General features: G+C 38.6%; 1 protein-coding gene across 8 annotated transcripts in view; it reads left to right on the forward strand.

The window, feature by feature from the left end:
* Positions 1 to 27,341, forward strand: part of PTPRK (protein tyrosine phosphatase receptor type K) — a 407,780-nt gene that overhangs the window by 230,192 nt on the left and 150,247 nt on the right. For all 8 annotated transcript variants that reach the window (XM_071806572.1, XM_071806569.1, XM_071806570.1 and 5 more), the window contains exon 7: positions 7,486 to 7,779. In XM_071806572.1, coding sequence (XP_071662673.1) covers positions 7,486 to 7,779 — 294 coding nt within the window. The remainder of the gene's footprint in view (positions 1 to 7,485; positions 7,780 to 27,341) is intronic.

A 27,341-nucleotide genomic window follows, 5' to 3' on the forward strand; every position in this document is an offset into this window, starting at 1 on the left:
CTTGCTTGTGCACCTGCGTCCTTATTCTGTTGCTTTTCAGGTGCTTCATGTCTTTTGGGCAGGAGTAATCTCTGTAGCTGATACATAGTATGTCTGACTGAAAACAGGCTCTCACTCCCATCCTTTGCCACAAGAATAAGAGAGGCTGCCCAGGTGAGAAAATCAGATAGCACTCTATAGTATGCAAGAAAGAATCCCATAAGCTAAGCCCATTACAACAGCATCTCTCTACTTAAGGATCCCTGTGTGTCTGCATCTTTGAATTGTTCGGTTAAGATTGTCTGGATCTTCTTTTGTGAAGCCTTGGCTAATGGTTAGAAGGTCTCAGAAGCAGTGTGTATCTAGAGCTGTGTTCTTAATGATAAGTTTTACAAGTTACAGACTGCTTGTTTGGGGTTTTTTTCCTTCTTTATTTCTTTTCAGAAGCCCAGTAGAGTACTCAACTCCCATTAATGAAGTGTCCTCATTGTTGGGCAGTCTCTTTGATGCATAAGCTGTTGAGTTTTTTATTTGTCTTCCATATGTTATACAACAAAACCACTAAGGACCTAACTACTCACTAGAGATGACAAGTGCAGGGTGACAGATTGAGCTCTGGGTGTTGTCTGTCACGCAGAGAAAGTTAAAACTTGAGATCTTGTTGGAAATTTAAAAGTAAACTGCAGGGGCTTTCTGTGACTCCAATGATCATACCTGTGCTGTTAGTCAGACCTGTGCTTTCAGCTTGGGATCCCTCGATCCCCTGCATTAACCTGCTTTTTTAACTGAGTAGAGGAATTTCTCATCAGGCAAGTACTGCTTTCTATAGCGCTTCTCCCCTTACTTGGCAAAGCCCCCTGTTTGTGTTAATATATCTTTTGTTGGCGCTGAGGGCGACAGGTCTTGTCAGGCTGCTGTCAGCATAGAAAACAGCCAGGTGTCCTTCCAGGCAGGCACAAGCCAAAATAAACCTTTTTGTCTTAAATTCTACTTTTTTCCCCCTAGCAGAACAGTACTTCCTAACCATTTTGGAAGGTGAATGAAAATATTTCTAGTTAATATTAAAGATATGCCACGTGTGGAATGATGTTCCTAAAAATAAAAGGAAGCCAGTATTTGTGCTGAAAGTCTCCATGGTTTGTTTTTATCCTCAAACTTTTCATAGCTCATTTTGTGACCATCTTCACAACCACATAATTTTTTTCAGTTGTACTTTTTCAGAGCTTTACATACTGTTATCTTCTTCTATTTTTTGCCCTAACATATAATTTATAAGACGACATCCAGCTTGCCTGAAGACAGACAGAGAATGTAGAATTTCCTACAGTATTACCAGTTATTGTTTTTCTGTTACTATTCTCACTGTTGAATTTGTGGCTTAATACAGTATTTAAATTTAAGCTTTCAGTCACTACTTCTTATTGATTTTTTTCCGTTGGACTAACCAGCTTTTAAGACCCAGAATTTTGTTTCCTGCTAGTACTTGACTGCCACAATTCTTTCTGCTAAATCCCATACATTTTCCCCAACTTTAAACAAATATCCATGGTTCTGCAGTTTTCCAATGTTTTTTAAAAGCATGTGAATCGCTAAAGCCATGTGTAATTTTCCAGTACAGGAAGAGCACTGGAGCAACATAGCTGTTGCGTGGCACCGGCAACCTGCTTCCCTGTGCTCTGCTGTCTCCCTGCCGTGTGTCTTCTGCTGCGGCTTTGCCACAACATCTCCATGTGCAATCTGGAGCCTATTGCAGGGGCACCAGCAGGCTGCTTCTGCACGGGGCCAGCTCCTGGCACGCTGTGATTTTCCACTTGGCATAGATGCCTTGGGTGCCTCAGACTGCACCCCCCAGGGTCCCTCGTCTCAAGGGACTTTGTATGGTAAGGATTGTGCTCTGACTATACATAGCCAGTGTGGGTCAGCCACGGAACCTCAACTAATAACCCAGAGTACTTACAAGAAACATGCAGACGTACATAAACAGCTTAAGAAATCAGGTTCATCTCGGTGGGGCCTGAGTCAGTCTTGAGTTCACTTGGTTTGTTCAGCCTGGAGGAGAGGAGACTGAGAGGAGACTTCATCACAGTCTAGAGCTTCGTCACAAGGGGAGAAAGAAGGGGTAGACACCAAACTCTTCTCTTTAGTGACCAATGACAGAACCCAAGGGGATGGCAGGAAGATGTGCCAGGGGAGGTTTAGGTTGGACATTAGGAAAAGGTTCTTTACCCAGGGGGTGGTGAAGCACTGGCACAGGCTCCCCAGGGAGGTGTCACGGCCCCAACCCTGACAGTGTTCAAGAAGAGACTGGACAATGCCCTCAGACACATGATGTGAACTGTGGGGTTGTCATATGTGGGGATAGGAGCTGGACTCGATGATCATTGTGAGTCCCTTCCAACTCAGGACATTCTGTGATTCTGTGAACATGTTGAAGTTGAATCATTTGTTGAGGCATCTCCTCTGTACTCCCTGGAACATCCAGTGTTAGCTGTATTTATGTGGATTTATTTTTTGTTTCTACGAATATGAAACATTTTAAAGGAAACTTGAATTCTTTTGATTAGTCTGCTTTCTTGACAGTTTCTGGCATAGTTAAAACACACTAATTTTAATTTCTGGAGGGCTGATGCTGATGTTGGACTTCTTTTTAAGTAATCAAATGCTTTGTTATACTTGTAAAAATTAAGCTTTATATGATTACCCTTCTTGTATTAATTTGATTAAACTGTTGATACCTATCAGCATACTGACTGTTTAGCTTCGTGTAAGGTATTTGACAGAGAAGACTGAACATGCCGTCACCAGAGGAAGGCACGCTGCGTGCATGAGCAGAGGGAGCTTGCAAGCCATTAATGCAGAGTATTAATGTGTGGAGGCTCCGGACAAGGCAGAGGTGGGATGGAGAGTGTTAGACATGAAGGCAAGCACCTATCTTCCATGTTGGGGCTGTGTGGTGACCATATCTCCTCCCCAAATCCTTCTGCTGTGAGCAAGTCTGCTGTGACTGAACATGACCTCATGTCATAAGATTTTATCAAACATGCATCCAGCATCAGTTTTTCCTCCAAAATGGAATAACTTGTAGGATTCTCATTTGGTTTTATTTTTATTTATTTTTTTTCTGCCTTGAACAGGTCGTTAACAGTGTATGATTACCACCAAGATACTAATGAAATTCCCTTCCATTATTTTAAATTCAGGAGAGCAACGTAGTGGGGCTTTTGTCACCCAGGCTAGTTAAGCAACATAGTTTGTGTATGTTACTTGGGAATGTAGGAAGTTTTATGCAGACTCTTTACTGTACCAATAGCACTAATGACCTTTTTCTGGTTTGTTTTGTTGGGGTTTTTTTGTTTGTTTGTTTCGTGGTTTTTTGTTTTGTTCTTTTGGGGTTTTGTGTGTGTGTGTGTGGTTTTTATGAATATGTAGTTATTCGCATACAATATTTAACATCAAGAATATGACACAACTGCTTAACTGTAGGACGACTTATAGCTGGGGTTGATGCTGCATGCGTATTCTAGTCATTGGTGCCTAAATATCACAGTGCATTTAATAAATAGTGTCATATACATACTGATGTGAGCATAATGTACTGCTAGTAGCTCAGCAGAATGGGAACTTTGTACTGATGAAATGTCAGTCTTAATTTTTGATTAACTTAGCTGTGGGCATTTTGTGTCAAAACCAGAACTGACCAAATACTGGAAAATACTATGCATGAAAATACTTTCATTTCTTTAACATCTTGCAGATGTACAAGTGCTCTTTTTTATGTAGTGTTTCAGAGATGTTACTAGCTGTGCATACTGGAAGGGATTTCATCAAATTTAACACATTTAAGCAGTGGCTAAGAACTATAGTCAGAAAATGAGTCAGTAATTAAGCTACTTACACTGGAAAAGGAATTCTAAATTTTATGCTTAGCAAAGGAAGAAATGAAACTTGCTATGCAGGGTCTTTGGTTCCAACTGTTTAGTGTGAGTATCTTAAATACCTATTGAAGTTGTGATTCTACTGACAAGTTAATAAACCATCCATGGGTTTAAATATTTTTTCCTAAAATGTTGTTTAGAACTTTTATGGCTATTCACAGAGCGTGCATGGCTGTGAAAAAGGGAACTGTGCTCATTGAAAATGCTAGAAATACAGCGTGCCTCAGCCACATCTGCTCATAATAATTGAGGGGGGGGAGGGTTGTGTTTTGGCAGAAATGAAGGGCACGGTTCCCTGGGTTGGTTGCAGTGACCAGGGCAGCTAGAGATGCAAGGAGGTCACTGTGCTCCCTGACCTGGCTGCGGGTGTGGGTGACTGAGAGCCACAAAATGCATTTGCTTAGTGACCACCTGCGGGCAGGTGCCCGGGCTGGGCAGCCAGAACCCGGCTGCCCTCAGGGTCAGGACAAGCGCTACCGCCTGCAGTGCTGCCCCGGATCAGGACTCTGTACTACACAGCTGCTGCTTGGCTTGGCTGAGCCAGAGTTTTTGTATTGTTTATAAATCAGAGCAAACCTCTGAAAGGGCGATTTTTGCTTTGGAGTTCCCTCTCATGCATCTTTCTTTTTATTTTCTTTTTTTTTTTTTCCTTTTTTTTTTCCCTTTCCCCATGCCTTTTTTTCTCCCTCTTCTCCCTCTTCTCCCTCTTCTCCCTCTTCTCCCTCTTCTCCCTCTTCTCCCTCTTCTCCCTCTTCTCCCTCTTCTCCCTCTTCTCCCTCTTCTCCCTCTTCTCCCTCTTCTCCCTCTTCTCCCTCTTCTCCCTCTTCTCCCTCTTCTCCCTCTTCTCCCTCTTCTCCCTCTTCTCCCTCTTCTCCCTCTTCTCCCTCTTCTCCCTCTTCTCCCTCTTCTCCCTCTTCTCCCTCTTCTCCCTCTTCTCCCTCTCCGTTTTCTTTTTTTTCCATTCATTTTTTTTCCCAATAACTTCTATAGGAAGTTTATAATTTTTGATGTACTTACCTCTCAGGACACTGCAAACCAGTGCTCTTTACTACTAGGTGGACCCAGATTGCTAGTGCAAATTGAGCAATATAACTTCCTTGAAGGATGTGAATTATGTTTAAAAACCCACTGGAAGAGGAGTATTAGAAATGTGGTGTTTGCTACGGGAATGGCAACCAAAATATTAATGATGGCTTTGTTCTGTCTTTTAGTTCTCAATGGCAATTTTTAAGCTGTAACAGTTTTGGTTTGCTGTATAAATGAAAGGAAATTTTGTGATTTGAAATTATAATTGGGGAATATTTGATGGAACTGGTTATAGAATAATGAATGAGAATAATTAATAGAAAATTAATTGGGCAACATCAGAAAATTTTATCCTGGTATATTGGGATTGCATGCTTCAGTTGATATTTAGTGTACTTTTGGGATTTCTGATTGCACCTCACCTCTGGTTCTGATAGTGTATTGTATTATGAAGAATATTAATAATGCTGCAGAACAATTACTTGTTCATTTGCTAACTGATTAAAATTCATGCATAATTTATTGGAACAGGGAGAGACTTTATAAATAAGTCTCCTTGTCCTCAAGAGCTTAAAAACAAAATGCTAATATAAGAATACTCTTTACCTCTTAACATAAAAATTTAATATGTGACGGTATATTAGTCTCGTTAATGTGAGGTTTTATTTGTGATAATCATGCTCTTAATCTAAGTGTATACTTCTAAGCTTAACCTTATGTTTTAGAGGTTTATAACTCGGACTTGGTAGTGTATCATGCTCATCAACGATTATGTTTTCTGCCATAATATGCACTGACCTTAGAATTCATTAGTTTGACATTTAATGTGTTAGTTCCACAGCAAATAAACTGCTGTCGTTAAGCCTGCCTCCATATCTGAGCTTTGATGCAGGCAGGGATCTAAATTGGTTCATGTGCACATTTCTTAGTAAAGCATGTTAATAATTAATTGAGATACTTTCTAAAGTTTGGTATATCCCAAAGCACGAATGGAAACACCTTGGAGTGCTCACCTTTTCCCTCCAGGAGAAGCAAATGAGCTCCGCTTGCAGCCACTACGGTACATTCACGAATTCCCTGGTCTCCAAACAAAGCGGCTTGAGAGACAGCTAATTTAGAAAAAGTCTGCATGAAAGCCTTTTGTAGCGAAACGTGGGAAACTTGGTTGCTTACAAAGCTGATAAATACACTGTTGGGAGCCAGCTCTGGCATCAGGAGGGGAAATTTTTCTGCTGGCTGTAGAGAACCAGGGAGTCGTTAGCTGAACTTCGCCATGCAGGGAGGATGGGATGTCAGAGGAGGTCTGGAGGCCCTCAGTGAGTCCCTCTGTCACCGCTGCCCACGAGCTGTGTCAGTGGCACTGGTGGGGTTGTTCCTGGGAGGCAGAGTATGTGCAATGGTTCTGCACGTTAACTTCTCTTGTGCTGAGGGGTTGGGGGAGCACTGATGAGAAGGGCACTCCTCTAGGGAAATCTTATGGTCTAGGGTTAAATGTTATTTTTAATGTACTGACCATGAGATCCCTCTACCCGCTTAGAGTTGCGGCATTGTTAGTTCTGCATCGCTGCTGTGCGAAACCCCTGTGTGCTTTGGATTTAGCATTGTTGCCTAATTAACTGAAACAAATTAGTTGAAATATGAGCCATCTGGAATGAAAATGAACCTTCAGTGTTTATCAGTGGATTCATTTTATTAGAAAAGTGTATGTTGCTTGTGATGTGTTTCTTTAAATAAATCACACCAAGGCAATGTGCTGCTGCTTCTGTATGTAAACATAAGGGGGACCCCACCTCCCTGTTTGGTCCATTGTTACCTTTTCACTTTGTAACTGTGTTGAAATATTTAGGCAGAAGCTGATGGCAACAGAGGAAGACAAAAGGCAACATACATCTTACTGTTTGAGTTTCTAAATCAGTAGTAAGTCACTGAAGAATAAAATGATGTTGTACGTTGCTGCTCTACATCTTTATTCTGTCGTTCTTCTGGCAGTTTTGCTTGGTGCAGGGTGTTCTGGATGCCTGCTAGAGGTATTCATATCTTTTACCCTAACTGCATCTGGTAGGTTTCAAATGAACCACAGTGATACTCATTTTTAAGAATATTTGTGCTGGGATAGTATATGAACTATTGGAACAATTTCTTCAAGGGAAGTATGTATGTGGCTTCTGTCAACAAAGAATATCAGTTATGTTTCTGAAAATCTCAAGCTATTGCCATAGTAAATTATATAAATGGGCATGAACTTAGATTCTTTTCAGGAAAAAAAAAGTAAGTAGCAGCAACATATAAATCAGATAGGATTTTGTGGTCCTAGCTGAGATTTTTAAATGGAAAAAATAGCATAGGGCAGATGCCAGTGGTTCGCCGCTTGATTCCATCAGCTGACAGCTCTTCTTCATTGATGTAATTTTGCTTTTTAACTTTGAAATCTTTGGTGAACAAACCTAACAACTTTCTGTGGAAAGAGCCCTCTTCTTAATGGCTTTGCCAGCTTTTGTTTTATCTCTGACTTTTTTTTTTTTTTTTTTTTTAATCTCCTCTACAGAGCCTCCTCGGCCGATAGCACCCCCGCAGCTGCTGGGCGTTGGGCCCACGTACTTGCTCATTCAGCTGAATGCCAACTCGATCATTGGGGATGGACCCATTATCCTGAAAGAAGTGGAGTACCGAATGACATCTGGGACCTGGACTGAAACCCATGCCGTCAATGCACCAACTTACAAGCTCTGGCACTTGGACCCTGACACCGAGTACGAGATTCGGGTCCTGCTCACCAGACCAGGTGAAGGTGGGACTGGGCAGCCAGGACCACCACTCATCACCAGGACCAAATGTGCAGGTGAGTGCTGCTTTGGAATACAACCAAAGAAAACTACGTATTTAATTATTTAATTGATTGGTGGGCTTGTTGGCTCTCATTAACTTGCAGCAGAACTTAAGGTTTCCCTTGGCACCCCCAGGATCCACAAGTTTGCTGTGGATTTGCTGTGTCTCCTGCTCTGCCCAGTCCCCCTCTAGGTCAAGGGTGTCAAACTCATTTTCACCGAGGGCCACATCGGCCTCATGGTTACCTTCAAAGGGCCAAATGTAATTTTAGGACTGTAGAATGTAGGAGTGGTTACATCTATACAGTCCTGAAATTACATTTGGCCCTTTGAAGGCAACTGTGAGGCTGATGTGGCCTCCAGTCAAAATGAGTGTGACACCCCTGCTCTAGGTTGCTGTAGCAGTAGCTGGGCAGTAGCTTAGGAGATGGGATGTTAGAAAGCTAGGAAAGCCTCTTACTTCTCCTAATGCAAGGAAGGAGACGTTATTTCTAGAAAGGACAAACCACCTGTTTTCTCACCCTTGTATTTTCACTTGCACTTTAGGTAACTTGCACATAAAGGTACTTGCATGGAAAAACAATCTGTTTAAGCAATAGAATTTTCCAAAAATGTGGTATATTTTTAGGTAATTTTTCTTTTTCCAAGTAGAAGTGCATGGCCTGCCAGAATCCCTTGCAACTCCTAAAATACAATAGCAAATATGCATGGAGTGTTTTCTTTTCTCAATTTTTGACCTACCACCACCAAAACCGTGTGCTGCTGAATCTTGGAGTCTGCTGCTGTTTTTTTTAGTGCCCCTCTGTGGCCAGCACCTAGAAGATTAAGTACTGCCAACTTGTGTTATATCCTGTTCCTTCTAAAGCTACTTAAAGTTATTTTAATCTCAGCTTTCATAAGAAGAAAGATAATGCCTACATCTCATAGTTGCAGAGGAGAAAAATTATAGATTTGAACATCAGAGGGGGAGCAAATAAGCAGAAATTAAATTGTGTTTTTTTTTTTTTTCCCTAATATCATGATTTTTAGGGCCTGATTTACGGTATTTTAAAGTTTGCACTGTATTAGATTTAGCAGACTACTGATAACCTTCTATTCAAAGCTGCACTAAAATAGTAAGGAAGAACAGCTGCAGCTGCAAATTTCTATGTGTCACCTATATGTATGAATATATATGAGAATATAAATGAAATATTTTTTTCACAAATTGGTGACAGACCTCAGTGGGACAGCTATTCAAGTTCTCATCTAAGCGTGGATAATCACCCATTTTGTGTACTTAAGGATCACAAGCCAGAACTTCAAATGGTCTAGGTCATTAGGTATGAATCTCAGAAAATCAGTCAGACTTTTTTGAAATAGGGCATAGTACTGTCAGAAGCTGAGACACACAGCTGGAGCAAGACTAAACTGAAGGCATTTTTTAGAATTTGTGATCTTATTTATCATTTAGTCTGTCCTTCCTGTGAAGTAAAAATATATGTGTCTATCTCGGTTAACAAGACAGTTGTTGAGATCTAAGTAAGATTAAAGCATTGATTTATTGTACTGAATTGGTTTAGGCATTGTTCTAAAAAAGTAGGAATTGGAAAACAGCTTCTATTTTAAAGAGACCAAGCTGAGACTAACAGATCCCAAATGTTTGGATTCTTTTTCTCGGTGCTTGAAAAAAATATAATTTCATTTGCACAGTCTGTGACAGACTAAAGCTTTTTAATGGGAAAGAAAAAGAAAGGAAGTCATTATTTAAGTGACATATTTTTAGAAGCCAGTTAGGGGAAACAATGTTATTTTGAGTGTGATTTTATTTTTTATTTGTTTTTAACTTAACAATCACATATAAGGCACTAAAATCTAGTCTGACTTGAGACAAATTTTCAACTTAATTTAATCCACTATAAAATGAAGCAGATTAAAAGATACTTGAAAAAAAAATGAACTTCTGTGACTATTATTTTAATATTAATAAAATTTTGAGTTGTTTACCTTAGAGAAAGGCTGTTTTTTTCTTATTCCATGAAAGTGAAGGTTAAGAAATGTTACTATTAACCAGTTTCAGTTAGAAAAAGGAGAATCAGGAAGTGTATGTGGTGACTGAAGGATTGTGTCCAGCATCAGGGATGTGTCAGGGATGGCACCGGGTCAAGCGGCAGATCACCCAGCCACCTCTTCAGCCGTCTGGAAAATGAAGACAGACCTTCCTTTTGCACAGTGTTCTCCCAAGGCTTCTGTAAGATAACTGCAAACTCGAGTCAATAGGAATATTTTTTAAAATATTTTACTCATAAAAAGCAAACTATAAACATCAAAATTAGTCTCTTCTGAAGAGAAGATTTATAAGGAAAGGTAGAGCTAATAATGGAATAGCTCACCCTGCAGACTTTGCTGCTGCTGGTGTTCGTGTGACTGGCAGGTGATTTACTGTGCTATATTAGATGACATCTCTGCAGCAATATCTTCTTTCTGGCAATTCTTCAATTATTCCTAATTCTTGTTTCTGACAAGATTGCTTATTTTTCAGACAGATACTCTCTTTTCTTTCCATGTTCTTTGTCAATTTTGTCTTTCCACAAGTTTTGTACATATTAGTTCAGATTCTGAAACAAATTATAATTGATTATCTGCTCAGCATCAAATGGAGTGGCGGGAAATAAAGGAATTTTCAACATGAAGTTTGACTGCTTTCTGTACTGATTAAAAACCACACATTAGCGAACGTTGATCTGATGAGTTTTTAGTGTTTACATTCCAGGTAGCAATGATAGCAAACTCAGTGACACATCAATAAGATTAGGTTAGTATTCTGCTTTCTGTTTATTTAATATCTAAGCAAATATTAACATTGTTTTCAAATGAAGATTGAAAATGTTTTTTTCCATAATTCATTCAGTATTTATAATCTCATGACATTTCTTAATAACATGCTATTGATCGGTTGGCTTGTGATTTGCTGGAGATGTATCCTACTTTTGAACGATTTGGGTGATGATTGTATTTATCTCGATATGAGACGTGCACTTTTATTATTAGGTTTTTAGAGACTTCTCTGTCTTCGTCATAGCAAACCCAGCGTCTGGTGACTCTTTTCGTAGATGTTTCCACAAATGCTAAGCAAAATTGTTTTCTAATTAAGAGATAATTCTTCTGCTAGTCGAAAGTTCTCCACCAGCCTGTTTGTCTACCCAGCATTTCCCAGGTGATCTGCGCTAAAGCTGAGTGATGGCATTTTGCTAGAAAACTCGCATGTCGTTTTATCAGTCTGCAATTACAGATAGTGCTGAGCAGTCAAATATATGAAACCACTGAGTGGTTTGAAGTGACTGAAGTAGGACTAAAACATGAGAAGCAAAACATTCTTCTCCGACACTCTCCTTAACAGCTGGGTGTATGTTTTGTATTTCCATGCCTTAAGCACCGCTGGAGCCGGTGCCAAGTGCGGCGTTGTGTTCCTGGCTGCATGTGGTTGGGCACAAATCATTTCAAGCTGCTGATGCTGGAAGCTCCTTCCTCCCCATCAATCCTTGCAGGGCACCTGGGCTTTATTTCAGGGCGACTTCACCTCTTCCCCAGTGTCATTGCTCAAATTTTTCACTTCTCAAGCATTTTAAAAACCAGAGGCAGGGGGTAGCACCTTAATCAAAAGTAATCCTTAAGGCTGTTTTCTAGGGCTTTGGAGTGTGTTGTCCTTTTGAGTGTATTCTCTGAGTTGCGATTGCCTTTCCTTTGGGGGGGATGTAGAAAATATGTGGTAATCTAAAATTTTCCACTTAGCCTGCTTTATCAACTCTAAGTTAGAAGTTATTCTCTTACATTGGCTGCTGCCTCTGAGTAATAGCTCACAGCTCAGTTTTATGATTAACTGATATTTTAGTGGCAAAGGAGGTCAATAGTTCAGCCTGTCCAGAATTTAATATATGTACACGGTGGAATTGCTCATTCATTCCTACTTTACTGAAGTTCAGTGCAAGGGTGTGATTTTCAGTAAAACATAAAGAATTGTAGAGCAATTGGAGAAAAAAGTCCTGGGTGTTCTTGTTTTTTCTTTTTTTCCAAACGACTTCTTATTAGTAAACTGTTGCCTATATTATTTGGTTTCTATAATAAAATGAGCAAGGGGGAGGGGAAGCTTTATAGCTTTCTCAGAGCTGAGAATGGACTAATATGTATTGATAATATTATTATTCTGTTGTTCGAAATCATTATCTGTCACGAGTGATCGGCAAGAGTCACTGCCTCGAGGCAGAACGATGGGGATGCTGGCTCAGCAGTGCAGCGCTGGGGTCTGGTCACCTGCAGCAGAAGGTTTGGGAGCTGGGCTGTTCTCTGCCTGCCTTTTTCAAGCACAGATTCTTTGTTTACAATTTGCACATTTATTACTTTTAAAAACATTGTGCGTAGACTATGGGTTACTGCTGAACTCCTGTCTATTAAAAAACAAAACAAAACAAAAAAGGCAAAAATTGGGGAAACATCAGAAAGCAATAAAAAGCAAGCTTAAGGCTTCTGTTCTTTTTCTTGGGATTTTAAACAGAAGGACCCCAGTGATGTTATCATGGAGAAAGTGACATTGCATGACTATCTGGAAAATGAAAATGTTGTTCTGGCTTTATAAAAATTGTATCTAATTTTAAAAATAAATCAAGTAAAAGGGTCAGTGCAATATAGAGTCTGCTTGTGTCGATGCAGTGCAATGTATGCAGTGCTACTTTGGTCAGTGGTGTTTAGCTTTTACGCTTGCAGAGTGGAGGTGAAGGGTTCCAGGTGGGGAACACGATTTATAGACTTTGTTGTGTATTGCACAAGAGGATTTGGGATGTTGGGATGTGAGGCAGTGAGCTTGCAAAATTGGGTACAATCAACATCAAAGGAGGGTCCTGGAAAATACAGCACTGAATGGATAAACTGTGCTCTTCATCTGTGTTTCTTGCAGTAGTGCATCTTAAATTATTCTTTAAATCTTGGAAAGCTAATAAAAATACATTAAAATGTTAAATTTTTCATATTTTTTTCTAAGTGGACAGGGAAAATATTTACCTTTACAGCAAAGCAGTTATCTCAGTGTTTTTAACAGAATCTTTACCATTTCCCCCTCTAACTAGGTATCATTAGAGACTTACAATATAGCTTAAAGAGGAGCTTAAATATATTTTGAGCACTGAAATAACATGTTGCTATTACTTATGTTTTTGTTGTTTCAAAGTTGAACACTTTATTAGAATAAGCTGAAGATGAACCACTTGAAACTAAATGAATGTGATACTTTTAAAAATTATTTTACATTTATCGTTGCAGAAGAGCTCACATTACAGCAATATTTATAAGTTGCTGTTGTTTTTTACAAATGTGTTTGGCACTCATGACTGTTTCTGGGCTTTTGGCCAGGTAGTAATTGGAAACATTTAAGATCTCGCTAGCAGATACCAAATGCACCAGTCTCTTGTTCCATATAGGTTTACCAGTTGGCTATGATATGAACAAAAAGGTATTTAAACAATAGAGGAAGTCTGGACTAAGTAACTTAATCATGTTCGTTTTAGGATTGAATACCAGAATTGTTACTGAGAGAACATACTGTAGAAGAGCTATCTGATTTGGACCATTGTCTGATTTGGACATATGACCATACTCTGCTTATTGTGCTGCTTGCCACTGTTCAGATGCTCGTACCACATATAGAATCCTAATGATGCTTATATCCATAAGAAAGGACTGTAGTGCAGCTGAGTTACCTAGCAGGAGACCAGGCAGACTGCTGAGCCAAGTTCTTGTCAGATTCTCTAAATTAAGCATGGTTTCCTCTTTTTCAAAGGAGCACAACGATGATGACTCGGTTGAATTGGCAGTAAACTGCAAGTTCATACACTGACCTCCCCTAAATTAGTTTTCAGCTTTTTTTGTTTGCTATCATCAGCCTTACATAGTATCATTTTTTTTTGGTATTTGCAGCTGCAAGCTCCATCTGCACTATCTGGAAACTTTCTTCCTGCGTCACCGCGAGTGCCACGTTATCCAATGAGACGTGGATTTCCTGAATTCTCACATACTTCACTTTTGGGATAAGCTTTGTTCATGGCTGGTTCTTTATTGTATAGGGTCATTCCCAGAAGTAAATCTCGCTGTGGCTATTTAATCACACTGATGCTCTTCACTTGAGGTTAGAGGAGCAGACCGAGTTAGGTAGGTTTCTCTAGTGTGGCCACCCAGTTTTCAAAGCCTCTGTTGTGTGCAGTGACCTCTTCCTCTGTCTTCTTTCTGAAGTCTCTACCAGTGGGCAGATGTGTTATCTACTGCAAGACATGGTTATTGTCATTGGTACCTAACACGCTGACCAGTCAGGGCTTCAGTGCAAAGTCCACTGAGTTGAGAGAAGTCCTTCAGTTGGAGTTAGTGTCTCTCTTTCTGGTGAAGGACACTAGGTCAGGGATATCACTTAGAGCTGTGTGATGGAGGCTGAGGGAGGAAAAGGAGCAGCTGCCAACTCCACCCAAAGCTCCCCTGTCTTGTGAGTGATTCCTCCATCTCATGTCTCATCTTGGCTTGTTCAGCAGCTTTTCCCAGAGTGGAGCGTGCTGTAGTACTGAGACCATCATGATTTATCTAAAGTGCGTGTAACTAGTCGATAGATCACACTTCCAAGAGGAGCACTGTCTGTGGCAAGAAAATGTATTGCACTACATTAATACATGGCACCTATTCCAGCTGTAAAAGAATGGATGTGAGAAATAACTCATATTACAGCACTTGAAAATTATGTGGGTGCACCTGGGCCAGATAACTCAAAGCCTCATTACAGCTTCTTCAGAGTGTGAGGACTGGTATTCAGAGATTTTTGATCTGTATTCGCTTCTGAAGAACGTGGTTGCAGGTTGAGATAATCTTACCCTTTGAGAAGACTGGAGCTCTTTTTTGAACTGAAATTTTTAATTTCAACTGAAGTAAATCATTTTTAGTATGATTTATTAGTGTGCTTGACACTTTAGTTTGCTTTCATAATTAAGGTCTCTCAACTGTTTAGGAGTGCAGTATTATTTTTACAGTGTTTGAAAATTGGTAAGTACCTAAATACAACAAACTTTTATAGGACTGGCTTTTATTGTACTTTCATTTATCACTCTATTAAAAATTCAGCAGGGAAAATTTTAATAAGATTTTGAAAGTTGCTCTGGTCATTGCAGCACTTAAATGCACAGTTTTCGGAGCACACATTTTTCACTCTTATTTTGGTGCTATCAAGGGAGTAGCGTGGAGTAGGTAGGGAGGGCTGTGAGTAGCAGGAGTGATGATGTGGAATGGTGGAAGAGGAAATTAATTAGGGGCATGGTTTAGTGCTTGAGTTAGGTTATGGTTGGACTCGATGATCTTGAGGGTCTCTTCCAAATTGAATGATTCTGTGATCATATGATTGTATGGAAGCAGTGTCAGCAACATGTGCTGCAAGGGGAGGGATGTTGATGAGGTTTCCCAGATGCATTCATTATTCCTTTCACTCTCCCTCATGTGTCTTTCTCCCCCAAAGCCATTACAGAGAGACATCATGTCATTCTTGCTAGCGTGAGATCTGCATGAAGTTCAGGATAACATCCTCCAAGGTTAGGACAGGCTTCGCTAAAGCCTTGGTTCTTATCGGCATTGATTCTTTGGTCTTTATTCTGCTAGATAAATCTTTGTTTTCCATTTGATTCTCGTTTACTTTTTCATTTTTTAAACTTCTTTTCATTTTTAAAGTGGGTAGCATAATCCTTTCCTACTAATTTGCATCTAGACTGCGTGAGGCAGTACTGAGTGAATTTCACTTTCTTCTTTTTATTTCTGAATAAATCCTTCTGCTGGTGCTGAGAGGGGGAATGGATCAGGTGATGCTTTTGTATGGTATGATAATGAAATAGCTTCTATTATAACAGTAGATTGAGAAGCATATAAAGCAGCAGCTCATGCAAGTTGCACCTCAGGTGGTCAGTAGGTCCAGCATCCAAAAATCGCTTGTCAGGACTCTTAATTTTACCCGGTTTTGTTTACTGTTTTAAGAAAAATAAAAATCTGGAGCAGTCCTGGAAAGTTCCAGATGACCAGGAAACAAACATTAAAAATACTGACATGAAGGATCAAGATCACCCAATTAATTAAAAGCTTGTCATCTTGACTTTAATTCTAAACAGAATAATGGAACAGCCAATACAAGGGTTGATTAATGAAGAATTAAGAAAGTAATATAATTAGAGACAGTCAACAGCTTTATGGAATACTGATCTTGTCAGAATAACTTGATTTTTTAAAAATTAGATTACAGATTTGGTTAATAAAGGCGATATTGTTCTTCTCTAATGCATTTAATTTGATATAAAACATTTTTATTAAGAAACCAGAATAAAATCAACTCAAATGGAGAAGAACTGGCTGATATATCTAAACCCATTTTTATGGATTAATTGAATAAATATTTCTGTTTGGGTCCTGTCAGGAATACTCCCATGTACTTTATAAAGAAAATTTAACTGTGATAAAGCTGGCAAATCGCAGAAGATTATGAAAATGGTAGAAAAAGCCCACTCCAAAAAAAGAATTTGCTTATTAATTTGCAGAGGTTTGAATTGAGTGCTGCTGGTTTATGTTTCAGGTAGGCCAACTGCAGGATAATAAAATTGGAGTAGTTCATATGTACAGTGTGGGAAAAGGAGGGGCTGAGGCCCTGGGTGTGGGTTGACAGCCCTTGGGGATCACTGGCCACTACGGCTGGCACTGGGGCACTGTACTGCTCAGCTGTAGAAACCACAGCAAATTTTCTCACCTTTTGCTTAGTATTGGAGAATGTCTTAAACCTTGTGAAGGTGAATATTTGAAATATCTTGCCAAATTACTTTCCTTCTGAACCCAGCCTTTTATTCCCATCTCCCCAACCCCTCCCCAAATCTGTGTAGTATCCTGTTCTATAGAATTAAAGATATGGTGGTGTACAAGAGGTTACTGTCAGGAGGATTAAGAAACCAGAAAAAGAGAATTCTGGCAGAAACTTAGAATCTGGAAACAAAATCTCGTTGTTAAGGATACATGACATGACCAGAATTAATAGCATTCTTAGATGTGATTTTAGGCAATAATTTCTCATGTAGTTGAAATTTATTTTCCTTGTTTCGCATCTCTAACCTCACTGCATAAACAGTGTACCATTTCATGGGTACATTAGTATTTTTCATATTACCTTTTAAAATATTTCATTTATGCAATTTGTTTTCCAGGTCATTATTAATTGCTGAAAGCTATTTCATTACTCTTTGAAATGGCAACATGCTTAATTATCATTCAGGTAATTAAAACATTTCAGATACTAACAGTACCATAAGCACCCATTTTGCAGTTTATTACCTTTATTTTATGGAGTTTTGTGAGGGACTAGGGAAAATATATTCAACAAAGTACCTTCTTCGCTCTGCAAAATGAACTCTACTAGGCTGAAATTTCAGAACATGGGCACCCACTGGGAAAACGATGTTACAGCATTCACAGTTTACAACATGTAGCAGCTTAGATGATTATTGATACAAAGAAGTAAACTAGTTCTATTGTGCCGTATTTCCTAGAAATAAAGACCTTAAAAGATAGTGCTGAACTACCATTCAAGAACTTGCTTTGTGTTTGTGGCTCTTCTGTCACCTTTGATAAATCATTTAACTTTGTGTCTTGATACCATTAGGAAATCAGGATTAATATGCATGTTTCCCCAGCAATTTTTCTCATTTTCATTTACCTCGTGATTTATTCAGAACAAACGCTTCTCTTACTTTTATTGTGCTGATTGCAAGGAGATCTTGGTTTTATCTGTCTGAACGCTTTCCACAGATAAATAGTTTGTAATTAGAATTTAGTACAATGAAGATCATACATTAGAGAGTAAATTTTTGTTCATTCGGTGACAGATTTTGTTACAATTTTTTTTTTATTCTGTGGAGGTATTTCCCTTGAAAATAAACAACTGCTTTGCATTCAGTTTCTAGCGTGACCAGTGTTTCTTTGTGTCTGTCCATGCAGTCTATTCTTGGTGTTCACTTGATACAGCAAGGGATGGGGTGGAGAGTGTGGGAAGAATGTAGAAATTATACTGTATAGATATCAGTGGAGATCAATGTATTCCTGAACCTAATATTTTTTTGCTGCATTTTCACTTGTCTCTTATTCTCTGAATGACCGTAATTGGGGATCATGCTAGTTGAACATGTTCCTTTTGTGTGTGTGTGCCACTTCACCTCTAAGACTTCTTAGGTTACCTTTACCAAGTTTTCAGTTGCTCAGCTTTTTCTTTCATTTTATTTTTTTTTCTTTTTGACCACTAGCCTACCACCCCTCCAACGCCAGATATTCCTTCCCTTTAACTGTGAAACACAATTTAAAAGTTAGAAGCAAAAATACAGATGCTTTTGTCTAAACAGTGGATGGAAGAAGGAATAATATGTTGCAGAAGTCATTCATGTTGGGTAATGTGCTTGCAGAAGGTTTGCAGATCACATGATGATTAATATAGTATGAGAAATTATACAGAAAAGAAGCAAGTAAAAGTTCAGTAGATACAACTTATCCTACTTAGTGGTAATTGGAAAAGGTGGTGAATGCAAATTTGAAATATAAGATTGTAGGCATTTTTCATTGTCACTTTACTCATGAGCATAGTCAGTGTATACCCATAGTCTATACAATGAGAAAAAAACATAGACAGCAGTTAGATTGTATAGAAATCAATAAAAGCATATAAACGTGATCTTTATGTGTTACTGTGAATTATTTAGTCCTGAATTTACTAGTTGCCATGTGCTTTAAATAAAGTCAGTTCACAAACTTAGGTTTTTTTCCCCTGTATTAATTTGGTCTGGTTCCCACAGTGGAAACAAAAGTGCTACCACTCTTCAGTATTGCCTTTGCAAATCAGCTTACTTGTCTCCATGTTTAAGAAAGGATTTGCAAGTTTAAGGTGGCAACTCTGAACCTGTACAATTATTTCTGTGATGACTCCAGGTGATTTAACGATCTCTTGAAAATGGATGTGCTGTGGGTTCCAAGGGGTGAGGCTTCAGCTGGGCTGCTGTGACCCGCGGGGTGCAGGTTCTGTGGAAGCCGTGCTCTCCTTTCAGCACACTGGGAAAGTCTGCCTTGTGGACAGACTTAAATTAGAAAATGTCAGATGCTTCCATTGTGCACTTTTTTCTCCTAAAACTAATCTCTTTGACACTTGACATATTCTCTCAGTGGACACACATGTGCCCATGTGTGTTTTTTCCCAGCCTCTGAAGAGCAGCCATCATGTACAGGTATGATGGGCATCCTTCTGTCTCCCTGTCTAGATAGTAACTTGGGCCAGGAAACAAATACACAGCAATAGGAAAGAAGAACAACTACAAAAAAAGAGCTTGTAACCTTTACAATATATATATGTTTTTTAACCCTGCATTGCAAAAATCTGGTTTTAAATATCCTACTACTACTCTTGCCATCCTTCTTTCTGTGTTTCATCCTATGCCTTACTCTGGGAGGTTTTGGGAGGGCTAAAGTATCGCATAGCACTGACAGCTCATAAAGAAACTCTCTTATCTCTGGTGCTGAAGGTCTGTTTTTTGGAGCAGAGTCTGTTGTTTTCTGCACAGAATAACTGCTGGTGAGAGAAAATCGGGTACTCAAAGCAGTGCAACTTCTGCAATAGAGTTCCTCTCAGTGGATGTCATGGTGTTTAAAAGTAGGTGGAAGTTATTTCATATGCTTTCTTTTGTCTGTTTGAAAATTTTAATAAATGAGCCCATCTCTTTGAGTTGAGCTATAAGGAAGAACAACATAAAGGGGGACATGAGCCTGGGCTGCTGCAGAGAAAGATGCCATGAGGCTGTGGGGGCTGAGTGTCCTTGCAGATAGGGCAGCATTGGGAAGCAGAGCTCTAACATAGTGGCCGACCTGTAATGTTTTAATTTCTGCAAGTAAAGTGTAACTTTTCATCCTTGGTAAAGTGAGTGTCTAGCTATTTAGCAAGGGACAAAGCATAATGTCATCATTTGAGAGATGTATTGTCAACTTGGACAGGTGATATTTAAGGAGCCTGAAGAGAGAAATGACCTGGCAGTGTAACAAGACATATCACAAGTGACTGTCTCAGGAAGAATGAGAACAAGACAGACAATTTCCATTACTTCTCAGTGTTAAGGTGCTAGCATTATCCCCTAAACAACCACATGCTCCAAGCAATAATCATGCACCGTTGTCTTCTGTACTAATATGAAAGCGGAATTCAATCTCTTTGACACATATTGCTTCAGCTTCTGACTTGTCAAGTTCTTTCTCTGCTGGAGCTCAGCTAATATATAGTGAATGGGCTTTGTATACTGACTGAAATGGGGAAATAGTCACCCAGTTTCCTTTGAAGCTGACTGCAGAGGTGCCTTGAATACGCTAAAAGAGAGGGGCTTTGTTTTTGGTAGCCTATAAATTATTGTGGGTTAGGAAAATCGTGAAACTGCAAGCCCTTCTTAAAGCTGGCTGCTCTTTTGGAGTCCATTCTCCTATCTGAACTGAGTAGCCCGATAGCTGTGTTACTAATTCCCACAATAGCGTGGAGAGAAGGAATCATTCTTTTTCTACTGTCTTCCCAGCTATGCGTGTGTATGTGTCTGCTGGGTTTTATGTCAGCATTTCTTGCTTTTTTTTTCTGAATTCTCAGTGGGAACCTATTTTTGCAGTAGCTGATAGAGAAGCTCTACATCTTGTGTATCAGTGATATCCTCCCTTTCAATGACAGTATTCACTGTCATTACGATATTCTGCATATTGATGAAATACATTTCATTACAGTAAACTTGCTTTAATTCTGAAGTAATAAATACTACTGTTGGAACTGTTATATTTCTGTATATGTAAGGAGAAATTAAATTATCATCCATAAAAATGAGGAATTGTTCTTCTGTGCGCTATAAAATAGGCAAAACAAAACAAAAAACTCCTCCAGTAATATTTAGTGCCGTCCTGGAACTTGCTGCTTTTTCTTAACCTGTGGTGTGGTGAAATAACCCACTGTTCTCATATTTTTGAAGGATTTGAAAATTCAAAATACTTGACCTGAATAAGATACGAGAAAATTTAAGAACAAAACAATATCTCATGTATAGCGAGAATCACTTTTCTAATAACCTGATATCTATTTATTATGCCTGTGTTTCTGTTGTTTTCATTTTAAAGCAGTAGTGTAAGTTTTTCTTAGCTGCAATTACAGGATCCATTTGTTAGAGAGTTAGGATAACTGGCTTTCTTTTTTTTTTTTCATTCATTTATGGAGCAAATTGAGGACCCTTTTTCTGTAGTATGTCTTCATCAGCACAGAAAACTGATAGATAAACTACCCTAGCATGTGCTGAAACAAATGGTGAGTTGGGGAGATAGTATTACAACAAACCTCAGTAGCTTACAGGCCAGGCAAACCTTCCAGGCTGTTCTCTGATGAGTGGCTGGTGGACTGGGTGCTTCTCCATATAAAATGTGTGTGAGGGCTCATGTGATAAGACACTGATGCTCCTGCACTTACTTTTTCCTGCAGCTGTCAGTAATGTCTCTTCTCTGACATGCCTTTTGCGATCTAGTTTGATTATTTGAAAGCTGTATAGAGGAAAAATACATACACGTACGTTTGTTTCAGCATGTGCCAACAGCATTGGTTGACATTGTTTTCATGTATGGATTTTTCCATGTTGCCTTAAGGAAAATCATGTGTTTAAACATAATATCGCAGTGCATATGCATAAGAAAATTGAATTAAGTTTGTTGCTGATATCTCAAAGGTGTCATTTTAAAACTTTGAATACTTAGTTTTGCTCTCTTGCTTTAATATAGCTTTTGTGCATACAGTTTGCTATGAAAACCAACAACAGACAAGAAAATCCTTCAAATTCTTTCACTTGAGAGTTTCTGCTGGCAGTTGGAGAAAAAGAAAATCAATAAAAAATGCATTTTGACATTTAAAAGAGAATTATTTGCCTTAAAATGCATAAAACATGCAAAAACTTAAATTGCTTGAGCCTGCATATTTTAGAGCATTACTTTGTGAATGACGTTTATTAGCAAAGTTAAAGCATGTGTAGCAGGTTTCTGTGTAGCAAGCTTCACCTTTATTTTGTAAGCTAAATTGCGTTAGAAGAAGTAGCCTTGTAACAGTGAGAAGGCTACAGATTTTTTTTTGTCATCAGTGCTTCCCCCCCGGCCTTCCTATTTTGATAGACTCATAGAGTCATAGAATGGTTTGGGTTGATCTTGGATGTAAAGACAGACACAACCAAGTCTGTTTCCCTGTGACTTTATATCTTTTGGACTTGCATAGTTTGTGTCTACCTGGTTGATCCCTGCTTTCCTTTTTTTGTTGCTATTTTTGTGGTGTTCTTGGAGCATCTTTAAAATCAATTTCTTCATAGCAGTCAGTAACCTCTGGATTTGTATTGGTGATGCTGCTGTGTGCGTGCTAAGAGTTAACAGGCTGCATCCTCTGTAGCTGCTGGCCCTCCGGCCCTTTGCTTTATCTGAAGGATCCTTCTGTTCACACTGACAGAGCAAATCTCTGAAGTGGTGAGGCCAGCATTTGCTTACCAAAACCCTTCTTCCCCATCATCTACTATGTCAGCATCAGCTTAAGTCCTTATATGAAAGGACAGCATTTCCTATTTAAAAATAGAGGGGGAGAGCAAAAGAGGTCTTGAAATACTCACAGCTGTCTTAGGATTGAACTAGCTGGTAGACTTTACCATCACGTCACTACTGAAGCTCCCCTTTCCCTGCTGCTTCTAGGCCATGTAGTTCAGCTCATGTTGTCTGGCAAGGTGATGGAGTCTTTCTTCATCTATGAGGCCACTAATGTGAGGAAGTGGTTCGTGGCTTCCCAGATCCTTCAGGGGAAGATAAACAGGGCAGAAACTCATATGGGCTGAAGGGACCAGAGGACATTAAGATGGTGAGACCCAGATTTGGCAGCTAAGATCTCATGTATTGGAAAACTGGGGAAGAGACCAAGGCACTGCAGGACACAAGAACCTACCTGCCCCTTACAAGTCCTTGCTGCTCTTCTTCCTTTGAAAATCTGGCATTGAGTGCTGTAACTGAGTAGCAGGAGAAGACAAGGGGCAGCTAATCCTTGAAGGCTGGGGTCAGGAAACAGCATGTGGCAATAAGAGGTAGGATGTCTTCTCGTCTGCCTTTTGTATGGAAATTATCCCAGTCATGGAGCTAAGAACCAACATGAACAGTTCCTGAAGGAGTCATGGTGAAATACATGTTTCAAAATCCATCGTTCTTGCTTAGCTAGCTGCTTAAAAAAAAAAAAAAAAAGAATAAAAATAAAAGAAGGCAGACCAATATTCTCCACTGTGTTGAAGGATGGGAAAAGATCTAGCTTCATTTGGCCTTCAGTATTGAATTGAAATCTTGCCATCCCTGATTGCTTCCAGCAATTGCTTGCGAATGTCCATCACCATTCATTGGTATTGCTGGAAATGTTTTCTGCAAAAAGATAGGAAAGAAATAGAGAAACCTTTGTTTTTAGATTTAAAACCATGTATATACACAAACACATAGATCTCTTGAAATATATCTCCATTTCAAGAAAAATATTCTGATAGCTTTGTAAAAAAAAATAAATAAAATTGGTTTCAGCTTACTGAAACATTTTTCTGTACGTTGTTATAATATCTTTAATAACTAGGCAGAAGAGAAGAACGATTTTTCTCTCCCCAGTGTATTACAACAGATAAGAAGGAAAAAAAATCCATACCTGCAGTATTTTATGAATTTGAAAAACCAGACAAAACTGTATGTTCCTGCCCACTATTGTTTGCAAAGATGCAGCCACTTATCTTCAGTGCATTTTTTCCAAATTGTTGTCTCAGCGTCCTCATCATGTGTTGGTCGTAGTCAGTCATGGGAGTGGGGTACATAAATTACATGAGCTGCCTGAATGTCTGTACCAACCTGAATTCACGTTACTGTTTAGAAACCCCTGCATTGTAAGGGCGGGTTGTGGTGGGAGAAAGAGTTACTTCATCTTAACAGTTGTGTCAGAGAATTACATTGGGGGTAAAAATAAAACAAAAATAAATTGTTATGTAGATTATAAATAAATGTAGTTTGGAAGTTAGAAAAAATATATAAGCATCCAAGAAGTAGAATTTGAGATATGTTTTTCCAGTTAAAGATAGGGAGGGAAGGAACCTACCGATTATTTTTTAAAGGTATCTTTGAAGTGTATCAAGACGATTTTGGAGAAAACCTTAAAGAATTGCTAGAGGTGGAAAATTAAGCTTGTGGCATAAGTGTCTGGGTATCCCAGTTGCTGATATAGAAGAGGTCAGATTTCCTTGCGTGTTATACACATGTTGTAGTAATCCCATGTATTGAGACTGCTGCTGATCTCTGCTGGGGCCAGCAGTGTCTGCCCTTTCTCCCCACTCCAGCCTCCTTGGTGCATAATTTGCCTTTTAGGCGTTCTGCTCTTAATTTTTCCCAAGAGTATTGGTCACTAGGTTTGTGTTCCCATCAGGCATCGTCAGGACCGCACCAGTGTTTGGATCTGTGGTCAGAAGGTCAAACTTCGTTAAGGGTAGACTTGGGTATTCCATGTGTGGTATATCTGGTAGCTGGTGAATGCTCACTGAAGGACACCTGCTTCTGTCTGGAGGGTAAATGGGTTGAGGCAGGCTGGCAGACTTTTTCAGTTGTTGTTATTGCAAGTAATTTCAGTTTTCCAAGTACATATTTAATGATGTTTCCCTTGTGAGCAGTGTTTAGTGATCTCCTCGAAAACAAGCTCCCACTGAGGCATGGCCAGTGAAACCTGACCTTGAAATGATAATGCAAGCCGTGCTGAAAATTAATTGCTGGTAGCATACTCTCTGCTGTTTGATTCTAAATGAGTAAAGAGTTGCAGTGAGTTTTAAAGTTTTTATAGACCAGATGCAAATTTGCTTTATTTTTTGTTATTATTTCAAATTGATATCTCAGTTGTTCTTGGTGCGGATTATTGAAGACATCTTGTAAGAACTATTTTGATTTTCAAAGTTTCATTATAAAATAAAAAGGAAATGCAATGATTTAATAGCATTTAGAAGTTTGCTTCATCACTTTAGTACTATACTTGCAAAGCACATAAGCACAACAACATTTTTGCATTACTTTAAATTTAATTTAACAGTTTTCTTAGGAAAAAATTGTGCAAGTCTAATTTATGTTGACAAAGGCAATACAAAAGTATTTTGTAATAAGCAAGGCACTAATACAGCACACAAGAAATCGATTTCATATTACATTTTTGTATAATTAAGTAAAGTGCTAACTTCAAACTGTTTCTTATGACAGCCCATAAGGCTGTATTTTTTTGCACTCTTGCAGTTAGTGTTTAAGATGAAAAGCACATTTAATTTAAAAATGTTTGCTACCAAATATGTTAATGTAATAGACACTAAAGTAATTTGGCTTTATATATTTTGTTATTAAGTAGAAGTAATTCTGTATAGATTTTGTTTCCTTGTTGTTGTAATTTTAATTACAATATTAAGAATGTCCCGTATTTGAAACATTGCTCAACTTCATTGGATCCAAAGCAAAGGGATGTAAGATAAAATAGTCTGCACTCTGTTTCACCCTATATTCTACTCAAGCATTTATGTTACCACAGAGCTTTCTCCTCTATGCAACATTGTTTGCTTTCATATTTGCTTTCCTTTTTCGTCATATTCCTTTCCTTTTTCTTTTTAAAATAGATTTATTCCCTTCATAAATTTAGCTTCCTGTTTTAGAAGTGAGTTATAGAATTTGGTCTTTGGGAAGGTCTTATCCCAAACTCCCAGTCCTTCGTCCCCTTTTTTCAGGAGGATGAAAGTTAAAGTGTTTTGTGATGGGTGGGTTGGTGGTTTTTGGGGGGAGCTTGTGGTTTTGTGTTTGTTTTTCTTTTGAAAATATAAAATAAACAGAGGATGCAAAGCTGTTCTACTTAATTTTCTTCCTTTTCACCACTTTGCCCTAGTGCTGATGGCAGTGAATTGGATGTGCTTTACCACTTCACATTTTTCTCATCAACTGTCTGACCCTTGGGTATTCACTTTCCACTTTTCTGTTGTATAAGGATTTCAATTTCCAGTTACATATCTGATACTCAACCTGGAAATTGAAATTCATCTGTGGATGTGGACTACTGTGATTCAAAGGAAAGCTGTAGCTCTGCCCAACCTCTGCCTTTATTCCCCTTATATTCACTCTTCTCTGTAACATCTGTCCCAAACTGCCTTAGCAATACATATAATTTTATGGTTGAGTTTTTCATGGGTTTATGTGGTTTTTGTCCTCTACTGACAAGGCAGAAGAGACAATTTATTATAAGAAGATGGGAGGCTAACTCTTTATTGTTAATAACCTTCTGATGCAAAAGTAACACGGAAATATGGCCATATTCAAAATAAAATAACTGACAGTGACTGACTATTGAAGTCTGTTATTCAGTCAGAGTATCTTAAGTTATGCCTGATGTGTTCAGCACTTGTTGAAAATAAAGAGAAGGGGCTTCCCAAGGCACAGTTTCCGGAGCTTTCAGTGACATGGTTTTTATCCTTTGCTTTAAACATCAGTAGAATGAAACTGCCTGTCAGACACTTTATGCTCTACAATGGCCACAGAACTCTTGGTGTAACCAAGGCTCTAGCTAGTTGGAAAGACCTCAGTGCGTAACTGTGCCATCAGACCGATTTGTTTTGAAATTTAATTTGGAAATAAAATACCATCTCATTATATTTAGACTCACTAGAAAATTCGGTATTTGGAGAATATTGCATTCCTTGGGTAGAATGTTCAGGTGATGCTTAAGATTTATTATTAGTATTCAAAAATGTTCAGCAGTTCAACTTTCAGCATGCCAACTTTGGGTCAGGAAATGCTCAGGAAATTGCATACCTGCTCAAAATGAGACTGCACATCCGGGACTATTCTTAAGAGTTATTATCCTATGTTTCCTATTAGGAAGAAGATACTCTATAAAAGTGACTTTTACTTCTGTATTGTTTCCATATATATGCAGTGAAGACCTTTAATTCAGTATGCTTCTGAAAAACCATTGGCTCTGCTACTTATAATTGTAAAATCTTGTGTCAAGTTGATAAGTTCCAAAAAGCCATTTGTTGCCTTTCTAAATAGCTCAGTTCAGGCAATTGAAAGAAAATCTTAAAGATAACTTGTTTGTTTTCCCTTAAGTTCCTATTGCTGAGGTGCAATTTTCACAGAAAATAAGAACTGGAACAAGGGTTTAGGGTAACAATAAAGTTCAGTCGTCTCAAGAAACTAACAATGCAGATTGATTGAAAGAGAACAGATTGAATTACTGCAAATGTAATAAAGGTAATAAATGAGCACAGTCATTTCCTGTGTAAGAAATCTACCTTTTCAAATACAAGGTTTGCTTATTCTACTGAAAAGTAAAAATATCTAAAATTAAATAATACCTTTGAGTAATATTCCCTTTTGTCAAAAATTAGGAAATAAAAATCAAGTTTCATAAAAATAAATTAGTCAAAATAATCAACTTCCAAGT

This window comes from Patagioenas fasciata, chromosome 3 (genome assembly GCF_037038585.1).
Source record: "Patagioenas fasciata isolate bPatFas1 chromosome 3, bPatFas1.hap1, whole genome shotgun sequence".
NCBI classification, from domain to species: domain Eukaryota; kingdom Metazoa; phylum Chordata; class Aves; order Columbiformes; family Columbidae; genus Patagioenas; species Patagioenas fasciata.